Source organism: Mesoplodon densirostris, chromosome 9 (assembly GCF_025265405.1).
Source record: "Mesoplodon densirostris isolate mMesDen1 chromosome 9, mMesDen1 primary haplotype, whole genome shotgun sequence".
In the NCBI taxonomy this organism is placed as follows: domain Eukaryota; kingdom Metazoa; phylum Chordata; class Mammalia; order Artiodactyla; family Ziphiidae; genus Mesoplodon; species Mesoplodon densirostris.
Window position 1 is genome coordinate 58,754,654 of NC_082669.1, and position 20,250 is coordinate 58,774,903.

The 20,250-nt window shown below is 38.6% G+C and overlaps 1 protein-coding gene across 4 annotated transcripts in view; it reads right to left on the minus strand.

Moving 5' to 3' along the window:
• The window catches only part of CDK14 (cyclin dependent kinase 14), a 614,965-nt gene that overhangs the window by 183,721 nt on the left and 410,994 nt on the right, over positions 1–20,250 (minus strand). For all 4 annotated transcript variants that reach the window (XM_060108929.1, XM_060108927.1, XM_060108930.1 and 1 more), the window contains one exon: positions 16,993–17,086. In XM_060108929.1, coding sequence (XP_059964912.1) covers positions 16,993–17,086 — 94 coding nt within the window. The remainder of the gene's footprint in view (positions 1–16,992; positions 17,087–20,250) is intronic.

Here is a 20,250-nt window from a genome sequence, read left to right on the forward strand (position 1 = left end):
GGTATGCGGGCTTCTCATTGCGGTGGCTTCTCTTGTTGCAGAGCACAGGCTCTAGGTGCACTGGCTTCAGTAGTTGTGGCGCGCCGGCTTCAGTAGTTGTGGCTCGTGGGCTCTAGAGCACACACTCAGTAGTTGTGGCGCACGGGCTTAGTTGCTCTGTGGCATGTGGGATCTTCCTGGACCAGGGCTCAAACCTGTGTCCCCTGCATTGGCAGGCAGATGCTTAACCACTGCGCCACCAGGGAAGTCCCCAGCATTCTGCTTTGATTCATCTACAACATCTTTTTTTTTTTCCTGATAGATTTTATTTTATGGAGCAGTTTCAGGTTCCCAGCAAAACTGAGCAGAAGGTACAGAGATTTCCCTTATAATAGCATCTTTTATGATTTGCAAAAATTGAGCTTAATATTTGGAAAGATGAACAAACACTGTATTACATTTGTTAATTTTTTGGGGGGGGCCAGATAGAAGGTTATAATTTCACTAAAGTTAATGCCTTTTCCATTTCACATCCAATTTGACATCATGGTATATCAGGAAGATCACAGTTACGAGAAGAGTCACTGTACATACTACTTGATTATTTGTCTAAAAACAATTTTCACTATAAGGAAGAAAATTAATAAGGAATTGGCAATCAAATTTAGTTCTCTTATGATTTTAGCTTCCTGATTTCCTCAGAGCAGCACTCCCAGTGCAAAGTACTAAAAAGAAGGCTCAGTGAAAATTTTGTCAAACTTCTTCAAAATAGAAATTTACTGAAGCCCACTTCCGGGCATATAGTAGGCACTCACAACTGCTGAATGAATTGAATCACATTCCAAGAGTCAATAATCAGATTAAAATGTGCAGACATCACCATTCTGTGTGAGAGACAAACAATATTTCCTTTTATTGGGAATAGGATGGGATCCAAAAATGAGTCTAATATTACTCTCCAAAAAAGGTTTTATTAACAACTTTCAGCTATTTACTTTTCACTTGGCAAACATGAAACTTTTTTTTTTTTTTTTTGCGATATGCGGGCCTCTCACTGTTGTGGCCTCTCCCGTTGCGGAGCACAGGCTCCGGACGCACAGGCTCAGCGGCCATGGCTCATGGGCCCAGCCGCTCCGCGGCATGTGGGGTCTTCCTGGACCGGGGCACGAACCCGTGTCCCCTGCATTGGCAGGCAGACTCTCAACCACTGCGCCACCAGGGAAGCCCAAAACATTTTTAATATTGAATTTTACTTAGAGCAAATTGATAGTAATTTGTTCTACTGAGCTTCAATAAAATGAACTCTGCATTTGAATGTTAAATGTTATCTGCTGTGAGTGATTTACATATTATTAGAACAATGAATTGCAAAAGAAGAAATTAAAGGAAAATATGAACTCAGATTTATTTTAAAACAAACAAACAAATGAAGGAAGGGAAATTGTCTTTAATTTTTAAAGTGGTTCTTAATGGCATCTCCACAGAGTTCCCTCAAAAGATGCATTTTAAAAAGAACTCAGTGAAGTTTTAAAAATGCAATAGTTCTCTCATCATGAGTTTATTCCTGCAGCGTCAGGGAACACAATAATTCTTGATTCACACAAAGTACTCCTTTCTTCCGCATCCCTACTCCCAAATCCTAAACTCTATCAGGGGAATAAGAGCAAAAACAACTGCAAGGCAAGGTTGAAGTTGAAGGGAGACAGCAGAGAGGATCTGGTAAAGAAACCAAGAGGTCCAAAAGAAGGAGAGATAATTTGTAATTGGGCAAACAGAGAAAAATTCATTAGACAGGAAAACATTTCTAATATTTAGAATGGGTTAGATTTAGACATTGGAGATTGGAGGAATTCCCGGCAGGTGTAAAGGCACAGAAGTTTGAGACCATAGGATGTATCCTTCTACCAATTCTTGCATCTTTACAAAAGATTGGATGAGATGAAAGGCAAAGTATGACAAGACTGCCATTTGCTCTGGTCACAGAGAATAATATACTCCCAAGCAGAAACTCAAGTTCACTGATAATTTTAATATGTAAAGTTATTCAAAACTAACAGAAGCCTGAGTTTATATTAGACACAATACAAGAATAAAATTCATTGAATGGTACATTTAAAATAGACAATTCTCAAGATAATGTGGTAATATATACAATGAAATATTATTCAGCCATAAAAAAGAATGAAATCTGGCCATTTGTGACAACCTTGGACCTTGAGGGCATTATACTAAGTGAAGTAAATCAGACAGAGAAAGACAAATATTGTACGATCTCACTTATATGTGGAATCTAAAAAACAAAACAAAACAACAAACCAAGCTCACAGACACAGAGAACAGATTAGTGGTTACCAGAAATGGTGGGGGGGGGGGTGTAGTGGGGGAGGGGTGAGAAAAATGGGTGAAGGGGGTCAAACTGTACAAACTTCTAGTTATATAATAAACTAGGGACGTAAAATAAATAAATGGATAAAAAACAAAATAAAAGACAGTTCTCAACCCTTTTCCAGTACAACTAAAGTCACAGATAAAGAGATTTTAGGAAGAATTAAAAAAAAAAAGCCATAGTCTACACACTACCTGGAAAATGTATGCCTGTCATTTTCAAAAGAGGTGAGTGAGATAAAGAACAAATTCAGCTCCAAGGTCAGATAATCTGTTAACCTGACTTAGGAGAAAACCATTCTCTAGGGGACATGCTCCAATGACTTAGGTGTATTATTTTACGTGATAAATTTTAATCAACCAGCCATAGCTTTCTATCAAGATATAAAATAATGAGACGAGATCAATTTAAAACAGAATGTTTTGAGGATGCTCCTTTTCCTTGCAGGGGGTTTTGCAGGAGATGATACAAGGTCAGGTTTTAAATGAATTCACACCTCACAAAAAGATTAACAGCCTGGACAGATTTATCCTTTTGGGTAAAGTCTTCTGAGGCATAAGAAAAGGTAGGCTGCAAAATGAGGGAGGAAACCCGAATGTTAATCAAGTAATCAGGCCAGATAAGAAGTTATAGCAGCTGGAATATGATGATTACATGTGATGATTACAGATCTTTGCTTGTGTACACAATTCTAATAATAGTTACATAACATTATTAATATAAAGCCATGTGAAAGAAGCCCCCAAATATACTCATTATAAGGCATGCCCCTTGAGAATCATATCAAAAGTACACCTGTAAGAAACACTGGACTTGGTTGGACTGAATAATGATTTCTATATTCTGGATAGTAAGGCCATACTACCTAGGTTTTTAGGTTGCCCCATTGAGGCCAGAAAATTTAAAACATGCGTAACATTTCAAAGTATGACATGCATCTTTTTTTTTTTTTTTTTCCCTTTTTGCGTTATGTGGGCCTCTCACTGTTGTGGCCTCTCCCGTTGCGGAGCACAGGCTCCGGATGCGCAGGCCCAGCGGCCATGGCTCACGGGCCCAGCCGCTCCGCGGCATATGGGATCCTCCCAGACCGGGGCACGAACCCGTATCCCCTGCATCGGCAGGCGGACTCTCAACCACTGAGCCACCAGGGAGGCCCAACATGCATCTTTTAAAGTAAGAGTTTCTTCACCAGAAGGACTCATCAACCAGGGTCTGCTCGTTTGTCTGAACGCACAAAGTCCCATCCCTGGAAACCTGATTCTAAAGGCCCTGAGTGGGGCCTAAGAATGTGTATTCAAGAAATGATTCCCAACATGGAGACTTCGCTGTGATATTATTGAGACACTAAACCAATGCCAGCGTTTGCCTACCCCAGATTTCTCATGACATGAGAAAAAATAAATTTTTATATTGTTTAAAAAATAAATTAAAAAACATAAATAAAAATTAAAAAAAGAAATGATTCCCAAGTCAACCTCCTGCACACTCATGGTTATGAATCAGAGCAAAAGCAACCAAACAAACAACTACAAAACAAGAGTATTTTGGTGGAAGAGTCAGCAGACTTAGGATATAGTCTCAGTTCTGGCACTTATTGAACATGTCTTCTTAGGCAAGTTCATATAATCTCTGAAGATAGTTTTCTCAGCTATAAAACAACAGGTATAGCACCTACTCTTTCTTGGTCCTGGGATCAAAGGAGATGTATTAGTTATCGATCGCTGTGGAACAAGTTACTCCAGAACTTAGTGCCTTTAAGTAACAAACACTTACTATCTCCATACTTTCTGTTGGTAGGAATCCAGGTGTACCTTTGTTGGGTTGTTAGTCAGACATAAGCTGATCCCCACCCCATCCTGGACCAGGTCCTCTTTCTCTTCCCCGGCCCCACCCCTGGACACTGGTGATCAGACCGCAAAGTTTCCAGCCTTATCAGGACCAAACAAAATAAAACCCACCAGCACAGGTTGGCGCAGACGCACCAAGACCTAAAAGGTGACTCAAAGTAACCCAGGGTTCACTACACTGTACTTGTAATAAATTAGCATTGTGGTTTTTGCCCCCCACCCCCAGTGGATTTCATTTTGGTGCTTGTGGATAAGTACCTGCCCACTAGGAGAACAGTTATATAACCTAAAGCTGTCAATCAACTTGTCAGTCAAATGATGCAGGACACAGGGAGGGACTTTCCACCACTCTGAAACACCAACCCGACCCTCACTGTGGGGCTGCTTCTGGTTTCCAGACAGCTTGCTCCCCTTCTCTCTCTCTCAGAAGCATACTTTTGCTTTGCTTAATAAAACTCTTGCTACTTAAAACTGCTCTGTCTCTTGATTGAATTCTTTCCTTTGGGGGACAAGGACCAAGGAAATTGCCATTTTGGCGGTAACACCTTAACTGTGTGCCTCTGGCTCAGAGTCTCTCATAAGGCAGCAATTAAAGTGTTAACTATGGCTGTGGTCTCACATATAAAAAGTTCAACTAGGAGAGGGACCCACTTCCATGCTCACTCACACTGCTGTTGCCAAGTCTCAGGTCTTCAGCGGCTGCCGGCTAGAAACACTAGCTCCTTGACACAAAGGTCCCTCCACAGAACAACTTACAACATGGCAGCTGGCTTCTCTCAGAGTGAGCCAGTGAGACTGTAAGAGAGGGTGAGCAAGAAGGAAGTAGCAACCTTTCTGTAACTTAGTTGCGGAAGTAATATCCCAATCTCTTTTGTCACAGTCTGTTCATTAGAAGCAAGTCTTTAGGTCCAGCCCACACTCAAGAGGAGGGGATTACACAAGGGCATAAATACCAGGAGGTGAGGGTCACTGGGAGCCATCTTAGATGCTGTCTACCGCAAGAGCTGACATGTGATGTTCTGAGGAATGAAAGGCTTATATGTGGAAACACGTTCCAAATGAAAAAAAATTAAGCTAGAATTTGAGTTATAGAAGTCTACTTTATGGATAACATTCTGAGAATTTGCTAAGAAGTATCATCACCTCACTCACCTCAGATGTGTCACACTATGGCAGTATTTCACCATTTTTTTTTTCAGTCTGACACATCTGTGAACTTGTTAGTCAAAAAAGGAAGAAAAGGAGGGTGAGCAAATAAGGGGCCTCATGACCCACCAATTAGCACTCTGTGACAATTCACACTTTCATATTTATCATGGGAAGCAGTATGGTAATGGCTATAAAGAGTATGGGAAAAACAACAAAAATTCTAGAAGCTTGACAAAACTGTTTCCCAGATTGTTTTTTCCTACAAAGCTGTTTATCAGCTCAAAATGGTGATATGCCCTAATGGAACTGTATCAATACATAATCAATGTGGCAGTTTTAAAACATGGCCCCAGCATTCTTGACACTCCTTCCATCTAGAACTGGGGTCTATGTCCCTTGCTCTTGACTCTGGGTGAGGGTTTGTGACTGCTTTGGCTGACAGAGTCACTGTATGAATTCTGAAGCTAAGTTAAGAGAAACCATGCAGCTTCTGTCTGGTCCTCTTAGGACACCCACTCTTGAAACACAACACCATCCCATGAGGAAACTCAAACTAGCCCACACGGAGGAAACTCACGTAAGGCCTCAAGACTACAAAGAGAGAGATATTTGGCTAGTCCCCAACTGCTCCAGCTTCTGATTGCTTCTGCCCCAGCCACCATCTGTCTTCAACCATATATCTGCAACCATGTGAGAGACCCCCAAGTCCATAACTGCCTGGCCCATCCCTTACTGAATTCTTGACCCTAAAACTATGACAAATAATTTTAAAATATGACTGTTGTTGATTTAACCCAGAGTTTTAAGGTGGTTACATAACGAGAGATAACTGCAAAAGCCAGTAAGTAATCCCATACTGACAATAGGTTAAAACATTCTCAAAACATTTAAGACTATTAGACTACAGATATGAACCACTGCCTCCAGAAAAGTCTTCGTAAAAACTATTACAATTGGGAAACATTTATAGCTAGGATGGATATGCCTAAAAGTAATCTTATGTTAATAGGAAAGTAAACTATTACACATCATAGAAATTGGAAACAAAGCATTTCTATTCCTATAATAATGTCTCAGATCAACAGCTGATTAACAAATGTGGTCAGCAATGACCTCCTTCTCTTGATATCACATATCATAATACCATTTGGTATTACAGCAGCTTTGCAAATATTATCCATTTCCTTCAACATCTACCTCCGCAGATGCACATTACTGTCAGCCACATCACCTCCCTTTCATTTAAGAATCATGCAGATCATGATATCTTCAAATTCCCTTTTTTCTCCTCTACAACATTTATTTAAATCTTCCTCTCCTTCCTTTCCTTTCTTCTTTCTTATCTTCGAGAAAATCTTTTCATCCACATTTTCAAGGCACTGTCTCTTCCACCCATCCACTCTTGCCTCCCAATACCTTGATCTGTCAAATATGCTTTCTTATATCTTTGGTGTCCTTTACCTTCCAAACATCCTGGCCTTCACTATGTAAAACAATATTTATGACACATTATAAAATTTATAAATCTTGACTTAAAAAATACCCTTAAGGTGACATCTAATCCTGTGTACTCAGCCAATTCTCAAACAGATTGTCTATACTCAATGTTTTCATTTTTTCACCGCGCACTTACTCTTTAAACCCATTGTAACCTAACTTTAAATATCCAAACCTACTGGAACTATTCCCTCAGAAGTTACCACCTGTGGCCTTTTTTCAGCACCATCCTCCACTGACTTCACTGTACTCTTTGGTGCAGTTGATAAAGCTTTCCTTTTTGAAATTCTTCTACTTTTGACTTTAAAAAAAAGTGTTCTCTGCCTCCCCTTGAATTCTAGATATTCTTTCTCTGTTCTCTCCTCCAAAGCACTGTCTACTGTCCAAATAAGAAACATTTCCCCCTTTCTTGTATTTACACCAACATTTCTGATTAACTAAATCAGGAAGCCCAAATCTCTTGCTCCAGCATAATTGCAACATGCACACAGGTGTACTTCAAACTCTCTTACTGATTTGCTCAATCTGATGTTTGAATATTAACCTATACAGGAATTTAATGCTTTACACAAAGCAAGGACTTCTCATATAAGAAAATGCTTTCTATAAAGGAGGTCAAAGTAATGAGTATTAGAAATCTCCTTGATGCAGTGGGAAGAGTGATCCTTAATTTGACAAATTCAGGCCTGAGAACTCTGATTTTAATACTCTTATCATGAAGCACAAACAGGTTGCTACTCTCTCCACCTAAATGCTCTGAGCCCTATATCTGCATGTCTTGTGCCTTGACTAACTTCACTCAACGCACAAGTATCAGGATCCTTGAGAGAGACTCCCCCAGGACGCCATATGTAAAGTGGCATTCCTTATGCAACACTCATGAGATACATTATATATTTATTTGCTCATTGTCTATCTTCCCTCACAGGAATACAGGTTCCACAAGAGCAGGGACTTTGTTTTGTGCAATGCTGTCTCCCCAGAACATGGAAGAGTATTGAGCCCACAGTAACCACATAATAAATATTTGCTGAGAAATGAGTAACAACGAGAAAGTGAATGATTTAATGAAAATCTTCTCATTTTCCATTTACAGAAAGTTTGTAACACTATAAAGTGAATGTAAGAATCCTCAAGGTAAAAAAATATTTTTTTCACCATGTGAGCCTATTCAAATCTGCAGGCAACAGCCAGCTAATCTTCAAATAAATGTTTCTTTGTAGAAAGTTATGTGATTACCTATTCTGTAGTGAAATATCCCTCTGTCTTTGTTTTCTTCTCAAGACAAATGACCTTACTGAAGTTTGCTACAAAAATTTCGATAGCTTATTGGCACAGAGCTTTATTAGAATACATATCTAATGTCTCCATATATGAATCACTCAATTTTTATTTCTCTAACATCTTCATTTTCACTGGCTCTGCATCATTTTTCTTCCTCATGGATGTCTGTTTTTCATAGAACACTTGACCTGGGAAGACCCTAAGATAGCATTAGTCCAGGGGTTTCGAACCTTTCTTTCAGCAGCGAGATCTATCTCACACACAAAATCTTAATGAAAGCAGAGCCAGGAGTGGAGGGGTCAGAGCTGGCCTCCCTTGAGGCTACACTCACCTTGACTCCAGCATCCCTCAGACACTGAGGAGGATCCTTTGAAAAGCATGGATAGTCTAAATTTCCCTAATTAAACCCAGATGCATGTTCTGTGTCGACCCTTCCATTTCTCCAGAAGGAAACCCTTCTCATCCTCTGGGCTAAAAGCATTAGCTGCAAAAGTACAGGATGTGTGCCACATACTATACAGGCAGTGGAGGCACACGCTGAGGGAGCGCAGAAAGGAAGGGCACTGGCCTCAAGATTCCTCACCCACCAGCTAACCAGACCTGAGCTGATCCATAACCTCCCTCGAGGGAGTGATTATTTTTCTCCTTTTTTATCCTCACTTCTCTGCTGCCTGCCCTTACCTTGACCTTTGTGTAACTGTCCTGATTCTCTCCTGGTTTACCTCCCTACCCCCATCCCACCCCCACACACCATGAGCATCCCTAAAGCCTAGGCAGTGCTCCTCTGCTACTCCCCCACTTTCTCATTATTTAAGAACCAGTACAGTTTAGGCCCCAGCATTGTCTGGTTTGGGTCAACAATCCCTTGATCCTCATTTTTCTCCCAATTCTGTTCAGTAAGAGTTGTGTACTGGACGTCTCCACCTGGGGTCGCCTGCTGTCATATAAAGTCCAGTCCCTGAGCTCTCTTCTTCCTCTCCCTCCACTGGCACTCCTTTTCTTTCTTTTTTCTTTTCTTTTCTTTCCTTTCCTTTCCCTTTCTTTCTTTCTTCCTTCCTTCCTTTCTTTCCTTCCTTCCCTTCCTTCCTTTCTTTCTGATAATTATGCCTTCACTTCCATTAATCTTTTTCTTAATTTTATTTTTTTATTAACTTTATGGCTATGTTGGGTCTTCATTGCTGCATGCAGGCTTTCTCTGGTTGCCGTGAGCGGGGGCTACTCTTCATTGCAGAGCACGGGCTTCTCATTGCAGTGGCTTTTCTTGTTGCAGAGCACGGGCTCTAGGCACAGGGGTTCAGTAGTTGTGTCTCGTGGGCTCTAGAGCACAGGCTCAGTAGTTGTGGCACACGGGCTCTAGAGCGCAGGCTCAGTAGTTGTGTCTCGTGGGCTCTAGAGTGCAGGCTCAGTAGTTGTAGCGCACAGGCTCAGTAGTTGTGTCTCATGGGCTCTAGAGTGCAGGCTCAGTAGTTGTAGCGCACAGGCTCAGTAGTTGTGGCTCGTGGGCTCTAGAGCACAGGCTCAGTAGCTGTGTCTCGTGGGCTCTAGAGCGCAGGCTCAGTAGTTGTGGCACACGGGCTCAGTAGTTGTGGCTCAGGGGCTCTAGAGTGCAGGCTCAGTAGTTGTAGCGCACAGGCTCAGTAGTTGTGGCTCGTGGGCTCTAGAGCACAGGCTCAGTAGCTGTGTCTCGTGGGCTCTAGAGCGCAGGCTCAGTAGTTGTGGCACACGGGCTCAGTAGTTGTGGCTCAGGGGCTCTAGAGTGCAGGCTCAGTAGTTGTGGCACACGGGCTTAGTTGCTCCGCAGCATGTGGGATCTTCCTGGACCAGGGATCAAACCCATGTCCCCTGCACTGGCAGGCAGATTCTCAACCACTGCACCACCAGGGAAGTCCCAGTGGCACTCCTTTTCAATGTCCCCATTATTTTCCATGACTTCATGGAGCACTTAGTTCCCCAAGCTTGAAACTCTGAAGTTATCTTTGACTCCTTTCTCTTCCAAATCATTTATGTACAAGATGTATTAAAACAGTTTTGCAACAACATCCTCCTAACCTGACTGTCTGGAAGCTGTTCTAATGTAGCACAGCTAACAGTACATTTGAGGTGAGCAGGGACCGTGTCTGTTGGTTTTCCACTGCCTGTAGGCACAGAGCCTGGCATGGAATAGATGCCTAAAGATTCTTGTTGAAAGTATAACTGAATGGGATAAAATTTGCTGTAGCATAAAAACCGTAAGCAAATTACCTAGTACTGTAATAGGGTAATGTGTTAGTACACTTGGGAACATTAATAAGATATTATAGCATAATTAAAATAATATTTTCAAGCATATATTAATGGCTTGGAAATTGCTCCCTATTAAATGTGAAAATAAAGAGAAGCTGAATACAAAACCCATAAATCTATTATTAACCCAATGGTGAAAATCTAGAAAAGAAAATACAAAAATATTTAACACTGGTTATCTCTAAATAGTGGTTTTAATTTCTTTCCATACAGCTTTAAAATTTTTCTAGCTGCCTTATTTTTTATAAGCTTAAGACTCTGAAAAATATTTGCCACCATGGAAATAACCAGGACTATTGATGAGACTTGAAAGAAACGTGTACAAATTAAAAGAGGCATTTATTTCAGGGTGGGTGGTATTATAGTCCACCTCCCCGACTTTTTCTAAAATCACCTTTAAAAAACATTGCTTAATATTTTCAGTATCCTTCACTCCAACATGTATTGCTTAGTTCTCTCCTTCTGTCAGCCTTTATATAGTTGAGTTTATCATTATATCATATTACATTAATTTTGCTGAAATGCCACTTTAACCTTATTATTCTTTTGTTAAAAATTGTACTGTCTCCTTATTATTTATAGACGAAATAAAATTAAAAGTCCTCAATCTATCAAAGTCCAAACTTCAACATCCAACCTCACCTTCCACGCATACAGGACAGACTCCTACTGTGCCTACTCCACTCCTGGACCCTTGCCTGATATTCCCCATATCCCTTACTCCACTTCAAATCTTATACTTCCTTCCATGCTTAACAAAAATGTTCTTAGAAATTTCCTTTGAACACCCACAGCCCTTATGCATAATCCTGTAATATGCATTTTTAGAATTAAAAAAGGTTAGAGCTGCAAGACACTACTGAAATCATTTAGTTCAATTCCTCCCTTTACAGATGCAGAAACTACAATTCAATTAGAAAAGGTGGCTTGTTCAGGGGAAAAAAAAACAATCTAGGATTAGAATTCAATATTGAACTCTTAAGAGTTTAGTATTTTAACTAATACAGGATCTACTACATTACTGGATCTCCCATCTGCTGATCAATTGCTCAGCAGTTTTTCATGACTCCATTCCTAATGGTATGTCTTGCCTGCCTATCTTGATTGCCCTCATTTGCTCCAGGGCAGATACCCTGGCACAGAATTCCTTTCCAACTCCGTTGTGCCTAGTGTTGCAGAGGGAGTGCTGAAGAAGTATCATCACCTCAAGCAACCCAATGATGGAAGTGAAGATACAAATCTGTGACAGCAATATTCCATCTTAACAATGTGGCTGCTACATCCATTGGATGGTAATGACCATCAAAGGAGGTGGTGTCAACTTTCTTTTACATTCTATATGGCCGTTCTAGCCAATCATGAAACCTCAGGGTTATGGTTCCCATTAAGATCCTGGAAAGAGAGCCGGGATGGGGAAACAAGGACTGGAACTGGGTCTACAGGTTACGTCTTGGCAGTCAGTTCAATTGTAAAACACAGAGGCTTAAGGAAGGATCTGACTCAAAAGTCAGGTTGAGTAGTAGATTTCAAAGTTGCCAGAGGCTCTTTTCACACACACACAAATACACACACACTCTCTCTTTTAAATTCTGAATGATATATACACGGAAGAGAAACATTCTAACAACTGTACCAATCAAATAATGTACAATATGTTAACAAATAACTGGTTGATGAAATTCCATTGCAAACCAGAAGACCAGGAGACAAGGAAAAGTGAGCCTCTTGGGGTTAATCAACATTCAAAGGCAGGGAGAACTAGAACAGGCCCCCAGAACACAATCATGCCAGCCCCTCTGTCGTGGCTGCTGTACTCTGGGGCCATGAGCCATACAAACCCAGAAGCATCTGCCAAAGGTTTCAGACAGCTGTGCAAGCACTCTCTGCCATTTGTCCAGCTGTTCTGAAATGGCAGAAGAATGTTCCCAGGGTTCCATCAAGTAGAAAGTAGAGTTCTTTTTCAATTCAGAACAATATGATTAGAATACGAATTTTCTTCTTAGTTCTGATTTTGTCACTCTGAATATATATATTTACCTGGGTGAATACATCTACTGCTTATTTTCGCAGCTAACAAAGGTGAACGGAAAACACCATGACACATTAAAAAATGAGTAACGCTGAAGAAATGATACAAATCACTCTTTTACTGTAATAGCAGAGTTACTGCTTAGAGAAGTAGGTGCCCGTTCACCTGGCAATTCAAAATGTCTTGAATATAATTTGTCACAATTCTATCACTTTCCTTCCTTTCTTGTATATGAGCATCACAATTTCAAGGAAAATGATTTACTGGTGAAATCTCAGGCTGCAGTATAGCCAGCTCACCTTACACAGAGCAACACAGTTACTATGTTGTGGAAGTGAATGCACTGGACTTGTTAAGAATGTGAACTGCTCCTTCCCACCAAAGCAAGGAAAAATAAGAAAAAGAAAACCTTCAAAAGAAAAATATAAAGGCTCTACCAGTGACTGACCTTTGTTGCTTTTCACATAAAGACTCAGTGTGTGGGAGTTAATTATATTAGTTATCTTGGGTAATAAGCTTGAATTCTGTGCTTCAAAGTTATTAACCAACCACCTTTCTATATACAGTTCACAGGCAAATGAATGGACTTAATCCATGTACTAAAACACAAAACAAAACGAACAATTCCATGTTTCATGACTTTTCAAAGTTGATTATCTCCTTGGCAATGCTTTACGAGAGGCCAGATACACAACTGCCGCTTTAGAAAAGAGTCTCTGGCAGTTTACACGAGAAGCCCGTGAAAGTGGATTTAATCACATTTAAAAGTCATTCCCCTTCAGACCAGGCATAAAAGGTCACCAAGAAAAAGCATTATTTCCCAGTGATTCAACCACATTGGGTTGGTAAAATTTCTTCTTCCAATGATTGCACAACTCCTGAGAGAATCTGCTTGTTTAATGTGTCATATGGCTAACATTTGCAAATTTAAACAATGCAGGGGAGGAAATAAAATATTTAAGATGATAACATTTACTGTCAAAAGAAGTTTGCAGATTTCTCTCTCTCTCTCTCTCTTTTTTTGGTCATGTCTAATTCTTCAGGGCAAAACATAACATTATTTAATTCTAAAGCAGCAATTTTATATAGATAAGGATCTTTATCTCCTAATTACCAAAGGACATTTTACTTGTAAAAATCATTACACATGTAAAAAAACTACAGTAAATGAAGGAGTTATTACCATAAATCATGATGCTTATCCGCATTTAAGAGTCTCTGTGGTCTAATAAGAGCAAACAGTAGCCTGGTGTGTCAGTATTCCCATAGAAAATTTACAATGATGTATTTCTTTGATTTATTAAAAGCCTAGTCATGGCTCAAAGGTCTCTGAATACCCATAAAATTAGGAAATAATTGTCAATAAAATTAAGAAATAACAAAATCTCCATACAAGAAGCAATTCAACAAGATAGTACCTATTGGAAATGACTTACATTATAAAAATAATATTGAAAATTAAAACTTTGACTAAGCCATATCAATAAACTATGTTTTCATGAAACAAAATTTTTGGTACAACTGCTATAGAATATACCTCATTTATATAACCATTTCTTTTTCTTTTAAATTTACCCTGAAATAATGTGTATGTAGGGATATTTCTTTCTATATAATTTCCCTTTGAAGTTTTCTGATTTCAAATATAGTAAATTAATGATTTTAGCATAAAAAATAGGTAATTTGACAAGGTTAAGTATTGTTCAATAGCTATCAGAGAGTGAATAGTTAAGTGGAATCTAAAGTTTAGGAAATTATTATCAGAATATAATTAAGTGGTATTATTATTATTATATTTGAGCTTTAAATAAATTAAAAAGCTAAATATTTAAAGATATGTTTTGGCACAAAGATCTATATGATGCAAAGTATAGCCCATTAAAATTCCCTCTCCTGTCACGTTTTTCACAATATGTGAACAAGTGTATTGTATTTTGGGGAAAATAACTGTGGAAAGTTACTTAAAATAGCTGAATGAAAATAAAGGCTTGATTAGAAAAAAGGAAAAGAGAAATATGTTTATGTTAAATTTATGCTAAGGGCCATGAAATATGAATAAAGAGATATTATTTTTTCTTAGCTGGGAAAGCTCATTTTATATCATTTCTTTGTAATATAATCTATAGGCTCAACACAATCTCAATGAAATCAGTAAGCAACTTTCTTGACAAAAGAGAGAAGGAAGTGTTTCATGAGTTTAGATGGAGGGAATGAAGTGTAAGAATGGTCAATAGACTTATGAAAATTAAACTGTATTCAATTCAGGACTTTCAATTCTAATAATTTTTCTTAACTAATAGGATAACTGTGCAAAGAATATTTCTGACAGCGCTTTATAGTAGTTAAAGACTATAAACAAGCCATCAATATCAGGCTGATTAAGCAAATAATTCTCATCCATATGATGAAATACTCATCACTAAGAATGATGATAAGTTTCTGGATTTATTTTCCAATGAGAGGTGTTAACTACCTATTGTCAAGTGAAAAAAGAAAGTTACAAAATAGTATACAAGATACAATTTAATTTTTTTAACATGTGTTGAAATGGAAGATATATACCAAAATACTAAATGTAATTTTCTCTGGGTAGTAGGACAAAGGGGTTTTTCAACTTTTATACTTTTTGACATTGTGGGAATTTTCCATTATAAGGCTGCATTATTATAATCATAAGACATTATTTTAACACTCCGTGTGGAAATTTATGGATGATAATAATAATTAAGTAAAACTGAAAGGAAGTGGATACAGACAGCCTCTGGGAGAAGAAACTAATAAGATAAGACTTTGAAGAAAGTTTCTATAATATTAGGGACTCTGCTGTTTGTCCACCCACTGTGAATACACAGGGATGCCTGGGGTATAGGATACTGCATGGAGGAATCACGTGTGCTTTGATTTTCTAGTTTTCATTTTCCTTTTCTTATCATTTAATGCTGACATCAAGGTGAACACAGCAGTGATGGAGTCTCAATTCATATCACTATATCCTCCTGTGGTCCTTATACTTAATATGAAAGCTACGTTTTAAGGGTGTACTTGCATAATCCAATAAGTGCATGTCTTCACAAGGTCCATTCTAAAATGTGCCCCAGTGATTTCACATGGGAGATTTATTTTTAAAAAGTATGATAATGTGGTTAACTGCTACAATGTATACAGTCTGACTCCTTTTAACAAAAAAAAATTAATTTGTCTAGCTCTTATTCCATGTTTTAAATAATAAGTTTATATGAATATTAGCTAATGTGGAAGTTCCACTGAATGAAAATATCTGGTATAAAAATGATTTGATTAAAATAATAACAACACATTTATTGGGTATTTATTATGTGTCAGGCATAGTTCTAAAAGCACTTTATGTAATTAAGTTAATTATTCCTCAAAACAATCTATGAGGTAGGTGTTATCATTATCCCTTATTTTACCCACAGGAAAACTAAAGTTCAGAGAACTAAGTCCCTTGCTCAAAGTGACAGAGCAGGTGACAAAACCAGCTCATCTGGCTACAGAACAAATCTTATTTTTATTTTTCACAGATTTACAAAAATTTTTTAATTTAAAATTTTAGAATAGTTTTAGATTTATAGAAAAGTTGTGAAGAGTAGTACAGACAGTTCCTATATACTCCTCCACCAGTTTCCCTTATTGATGAAATCTTACATTACAGGGAACCTCCATCACACCTAAGGAGCACACACTGCTATGCTGATATTAACTAAACGGCACACTTCACCTGTGCTTAACTAATTTTTCCCTAATGTTCTTCTTCTGTCTCAGGATTCCATGGAGGATACCACATTACATTACACTGTCATGTCTCCCTAGCCTCCTCTGGGCTGTGACAGTTTTTCAGACTTTCCCTGTTTTTCATGACCTTGACAGTTTTGAAAAGTACTAGTCAGGTATTTTGTAAATGTCCCTCAGTTTGGGTTTGTGTGATGTGGCTTTCCAGATTAGGCTGGGGTTATGGTTTTCGGAGGAAGACTACAGAGGGGAAGTGTCATTCTCAATACATTATACAAAGGGTACATACTGCCAATGTGACTTATCTTTGATGATCTTAACCTTGAAGACCGGGCTGAGGTACCATTTGCCTGGTTTCTCCATTTTGAAGTTACTATCCTCCCTTCCCTTCTTTCCACGCTCTACTTTTTAGAAAAAAAGTTACCAATCAAAGCCCACATTTAAGTGGGTAGGAGTGGGAGGGAATAAGATACACCTACTTGAAGGGGGGATATCTATAGAAATGATTTGGAATTTTTGTCAGAGCCTTTGTTTTTAACCCACTCTTCTATATTGCCTCTGACATCCTATCCTTTCTTACCATTTTGGCATATTATTCATGTGCAGTAGTTTAAAAACACAATTCTTCACTAATTTCCTGCTTTTGCAAAGATCCAAAAATATGTCAGAATTAAATGTGACAACCAACAAATTTGTTTGAAATTATTTTCCACTACCACTGTAGGATTTGTCACTGAGGGATGCATTCAAGACCAATTTTTTTCAGAAGTATTCTGTAAAGAACTTACCAGAAATATTCGTTCAAGTTGATCCTGAATGTCTTTCATTCCTGGAAAAGCAGCAACTCCTTGGATCATTTCAACAAAGATGCAGCCAACTCCCCTAAAGAAAGAAGAAAGAATTGTTACTAAAACATCAATATACTCTGCTAAGAATACTAAATCTGGAATTAGAACATCTACTCCTACAAAGGAGAAACAATGAATAAATAATATTCTAAATAAGTATAAAGGGCTGTGCCACATGTACCTAGATCCCTTAACTTTCCTTTCCCTTCTCTGTCTACTGCCCAGAAAGGACTCCAAGTAGATGCAACTACATAGGCTCAGAAAATGGTGCACACCAATAAAATGTAAGCCTCACTGACTACCTTACTCACAGTATATGGCCAAGAAACTCCTTAGCTTGATATAGAAAGCCTCTATAGTCTTGTTCTAACATCCTTTTCCAACTCTATTTCACAAATTCACAATGTATTATCCGCTATAGCTGTCCAGGGCTCAAAGCTCTCTCTGCATCAAAATCATCTGGGGAACTTTTAAAAATGCAAATGATCTGAACACAAACCCCAGAGACTCTGTTTCAGTCAGTTAGAGGCAACGCATTGACTCGGGCTGCTCAGGTGATTTAGGGCAGCTACACTGAGGATCTCTGAGCCAGACTGATCTGTCCACAGGCCAAGCATAAACCTATACAACTTGGCTCAAGTTACTCTAATACCTAGAACTCCCTTTTTCTTCATTTGTTTGCTCTTGACATGTAAATCCAACGGAACCTATATAATCTAATTTAAATGTAATCTCTTCCACAAAGCCTTCCATGAACATTCTGCCAGACAGGACAGCTCCCTTTATAAGTTTATTTGTTAAGCTCTTATTCATTATCAGTCGTCTACTATGGTCAAATTCTTCTGCCAGGCTCACAGTTCCTATCTGGTAAGGCAGTCGAACATATCAGGAGACCTTGCCTCCCAGACCACAGAACCCAACAGGAACACCAAATCCACAGTACAGGCAGACAGCCAATCAGATACTTCTACTGAAAGTTTGGAGATAAAGTCACCTGGGAACAGGATGGAAAGAAACTAGCATATGTTGATGAAATAAGTCACATTAAAGGCAGAGAACTTGCAAGAATGGCCACCTTCCTGCAGATGAAGTTCCCTGAATTGACCTGGTTCCCACCTTCTTAAGGCCTGGATATTCTGATAAACCAGCGTTTTTGCTAGATCTCTCTAACTTCTAGCAATTTTCTAGGATTGTTTTTTTTAATGGCTCTACCTTTAATGGGTTTATGTTTCCTGAAAGTATACTAATAAAATCATAAACATATTGGGACACTTCTTCAATTGCTGCACTCGTATTCAATTTAGAGTGAGCAGTCCCTTGTGTATTTATTTCAGATCATCTAGAGGTTAAAGACAATGCCTTACTTCTCTATACATGCCCCAGTTGTATGTAAACAATACTTTGAATTAAAGAAGTAATCCATTAGCAGAAATCTCTTCTCTATTACACCACATAATTTTTATCCAAAATAAACACCAACAGTATATACAGTGAAAATGACTGAAAACAAATGGTACTTTATATCATTAAAGAAATCCATTTAATAATAAAGAATTAATTTCAAAATCAGTATTCTAGGCAGATGAATTTTTATTTTTATTTATTTTAACATCTTTATTGGAGTATAATTGCTTTTCAAAGTTGTGTTAGTTTTTGCTGTATAACAAAGTGAATCAGCTATACATTTACATATATCCCGATATACCCTCCCTCTTGGGTCTCCCTCCCACCCTCCCTACCCCACCCATCCAGGTGGCCACAAAGCACTGAGCTGATCTCCTTGTGTATGTGGTCGCTTCCCACTAGCTATCAATTTTACACTTGGCAGTGTATATATGTCCATGCCACTCTCTCACTTCGTCCCAGCTTACCCTTCCCCCCTCCGTGTCCTCAAGTCCATTCTCTATGCCTGCGTCGTTATTCCTGTCCTGCCCCTAGGTTCTTCAGAACCATTTTTTTTTTAGATTCCATATATATGTGTTAGCATATGATATTTGCTTTTTTCTTTCTGACATACTTCATTCTGTATGACAGTCTCTAGGTCCATCCACCTCACTACAAATAACTCAATTTCGTTTCTTTTTATGGCTGAGTAATATTCCATTGTATATTTGTGCCACATTTTCTTTATCCATTCATCTGCTGACGGACACTTAGGTTGCTTCCATGTCCTGGCTATTGTAAATAGAGCTGCAATGAACATTGTGGTACATGACTCTTTTTGAAATATGGTTTTCTCAGGGTATATGCCCAGTAGTGGGATTGCTGGATCATATGGTAGTTCTATTTTTAGTTTTTTAAGGAACCTCCATACTGTTCTCCATAGTGGCTGTATCAATTTACATTCCCACCAACAGTGCAAGAGGGTTCCTTCTTCTCCACACCCTCTCGAGCATTGTTTGTAGATTTTTTGAAATTGGCCATTCTGACCAGTACGAGGTGATAGCTCATTGTAGTTCTGATTTGCATTTCTCTAATGATTAGTGATGTTGAGTATCTTTTCATGTGTTTGTTGGCAGTCTGTATATCTTCTTTGGAGAAATGTCTATTTAGGTCTTCTGCCCATTTTTGGATTGGGTTGTTTGATTTTTTGATATTGAGCTGTATGCGCTGCTTGTAAATTTTGGAGATTAATCCTTTGTCAGTTGCTTCGCTTGCAAATATTTTCTCCCATTCAAAAGACAAAGAGGGTTGTCTTTTCATCTTGTTTATGGTTTCCATTGCTGTGCAAAAGCTTTTAAGTTTCATATGGTCCCATTTGTTTATTTTTTATTTTAATTCCATTTCTGTAGGAGGTGGGTCGAAAATGATCTTGCTGTGATTTATGTCACAGAGTGTTCTGCCTATGTTTTCCTCTAAGAGTTTTAGAGTGTCTGGCCTTACATTTAGGTCTTCAATCCATTTTGAGCTTATTTTTGTGTATGGTGTTAGGGAGTGTTCTAATTTCATTTTTTAACATGTAGTTGTCCAGTTTTCCCACCACCACTTATTGAAGAGGCTGTCTTTTCTTCCGTGTATATTCTTGCCTCCTTTTTCAAAGATAAGGTGACCATATGTGCGTGGGTTTATCTCTGGGCTTTCTATCCTGTTCCATTGATCTATATTTCTGTTTTTGTGCCAGTACCATACTGTCCTGATTACTGTAGCTCTGTAGTATACTCTGAAGTCAGGGAGCCTGATTCCTCCAGCTCTGTTTTT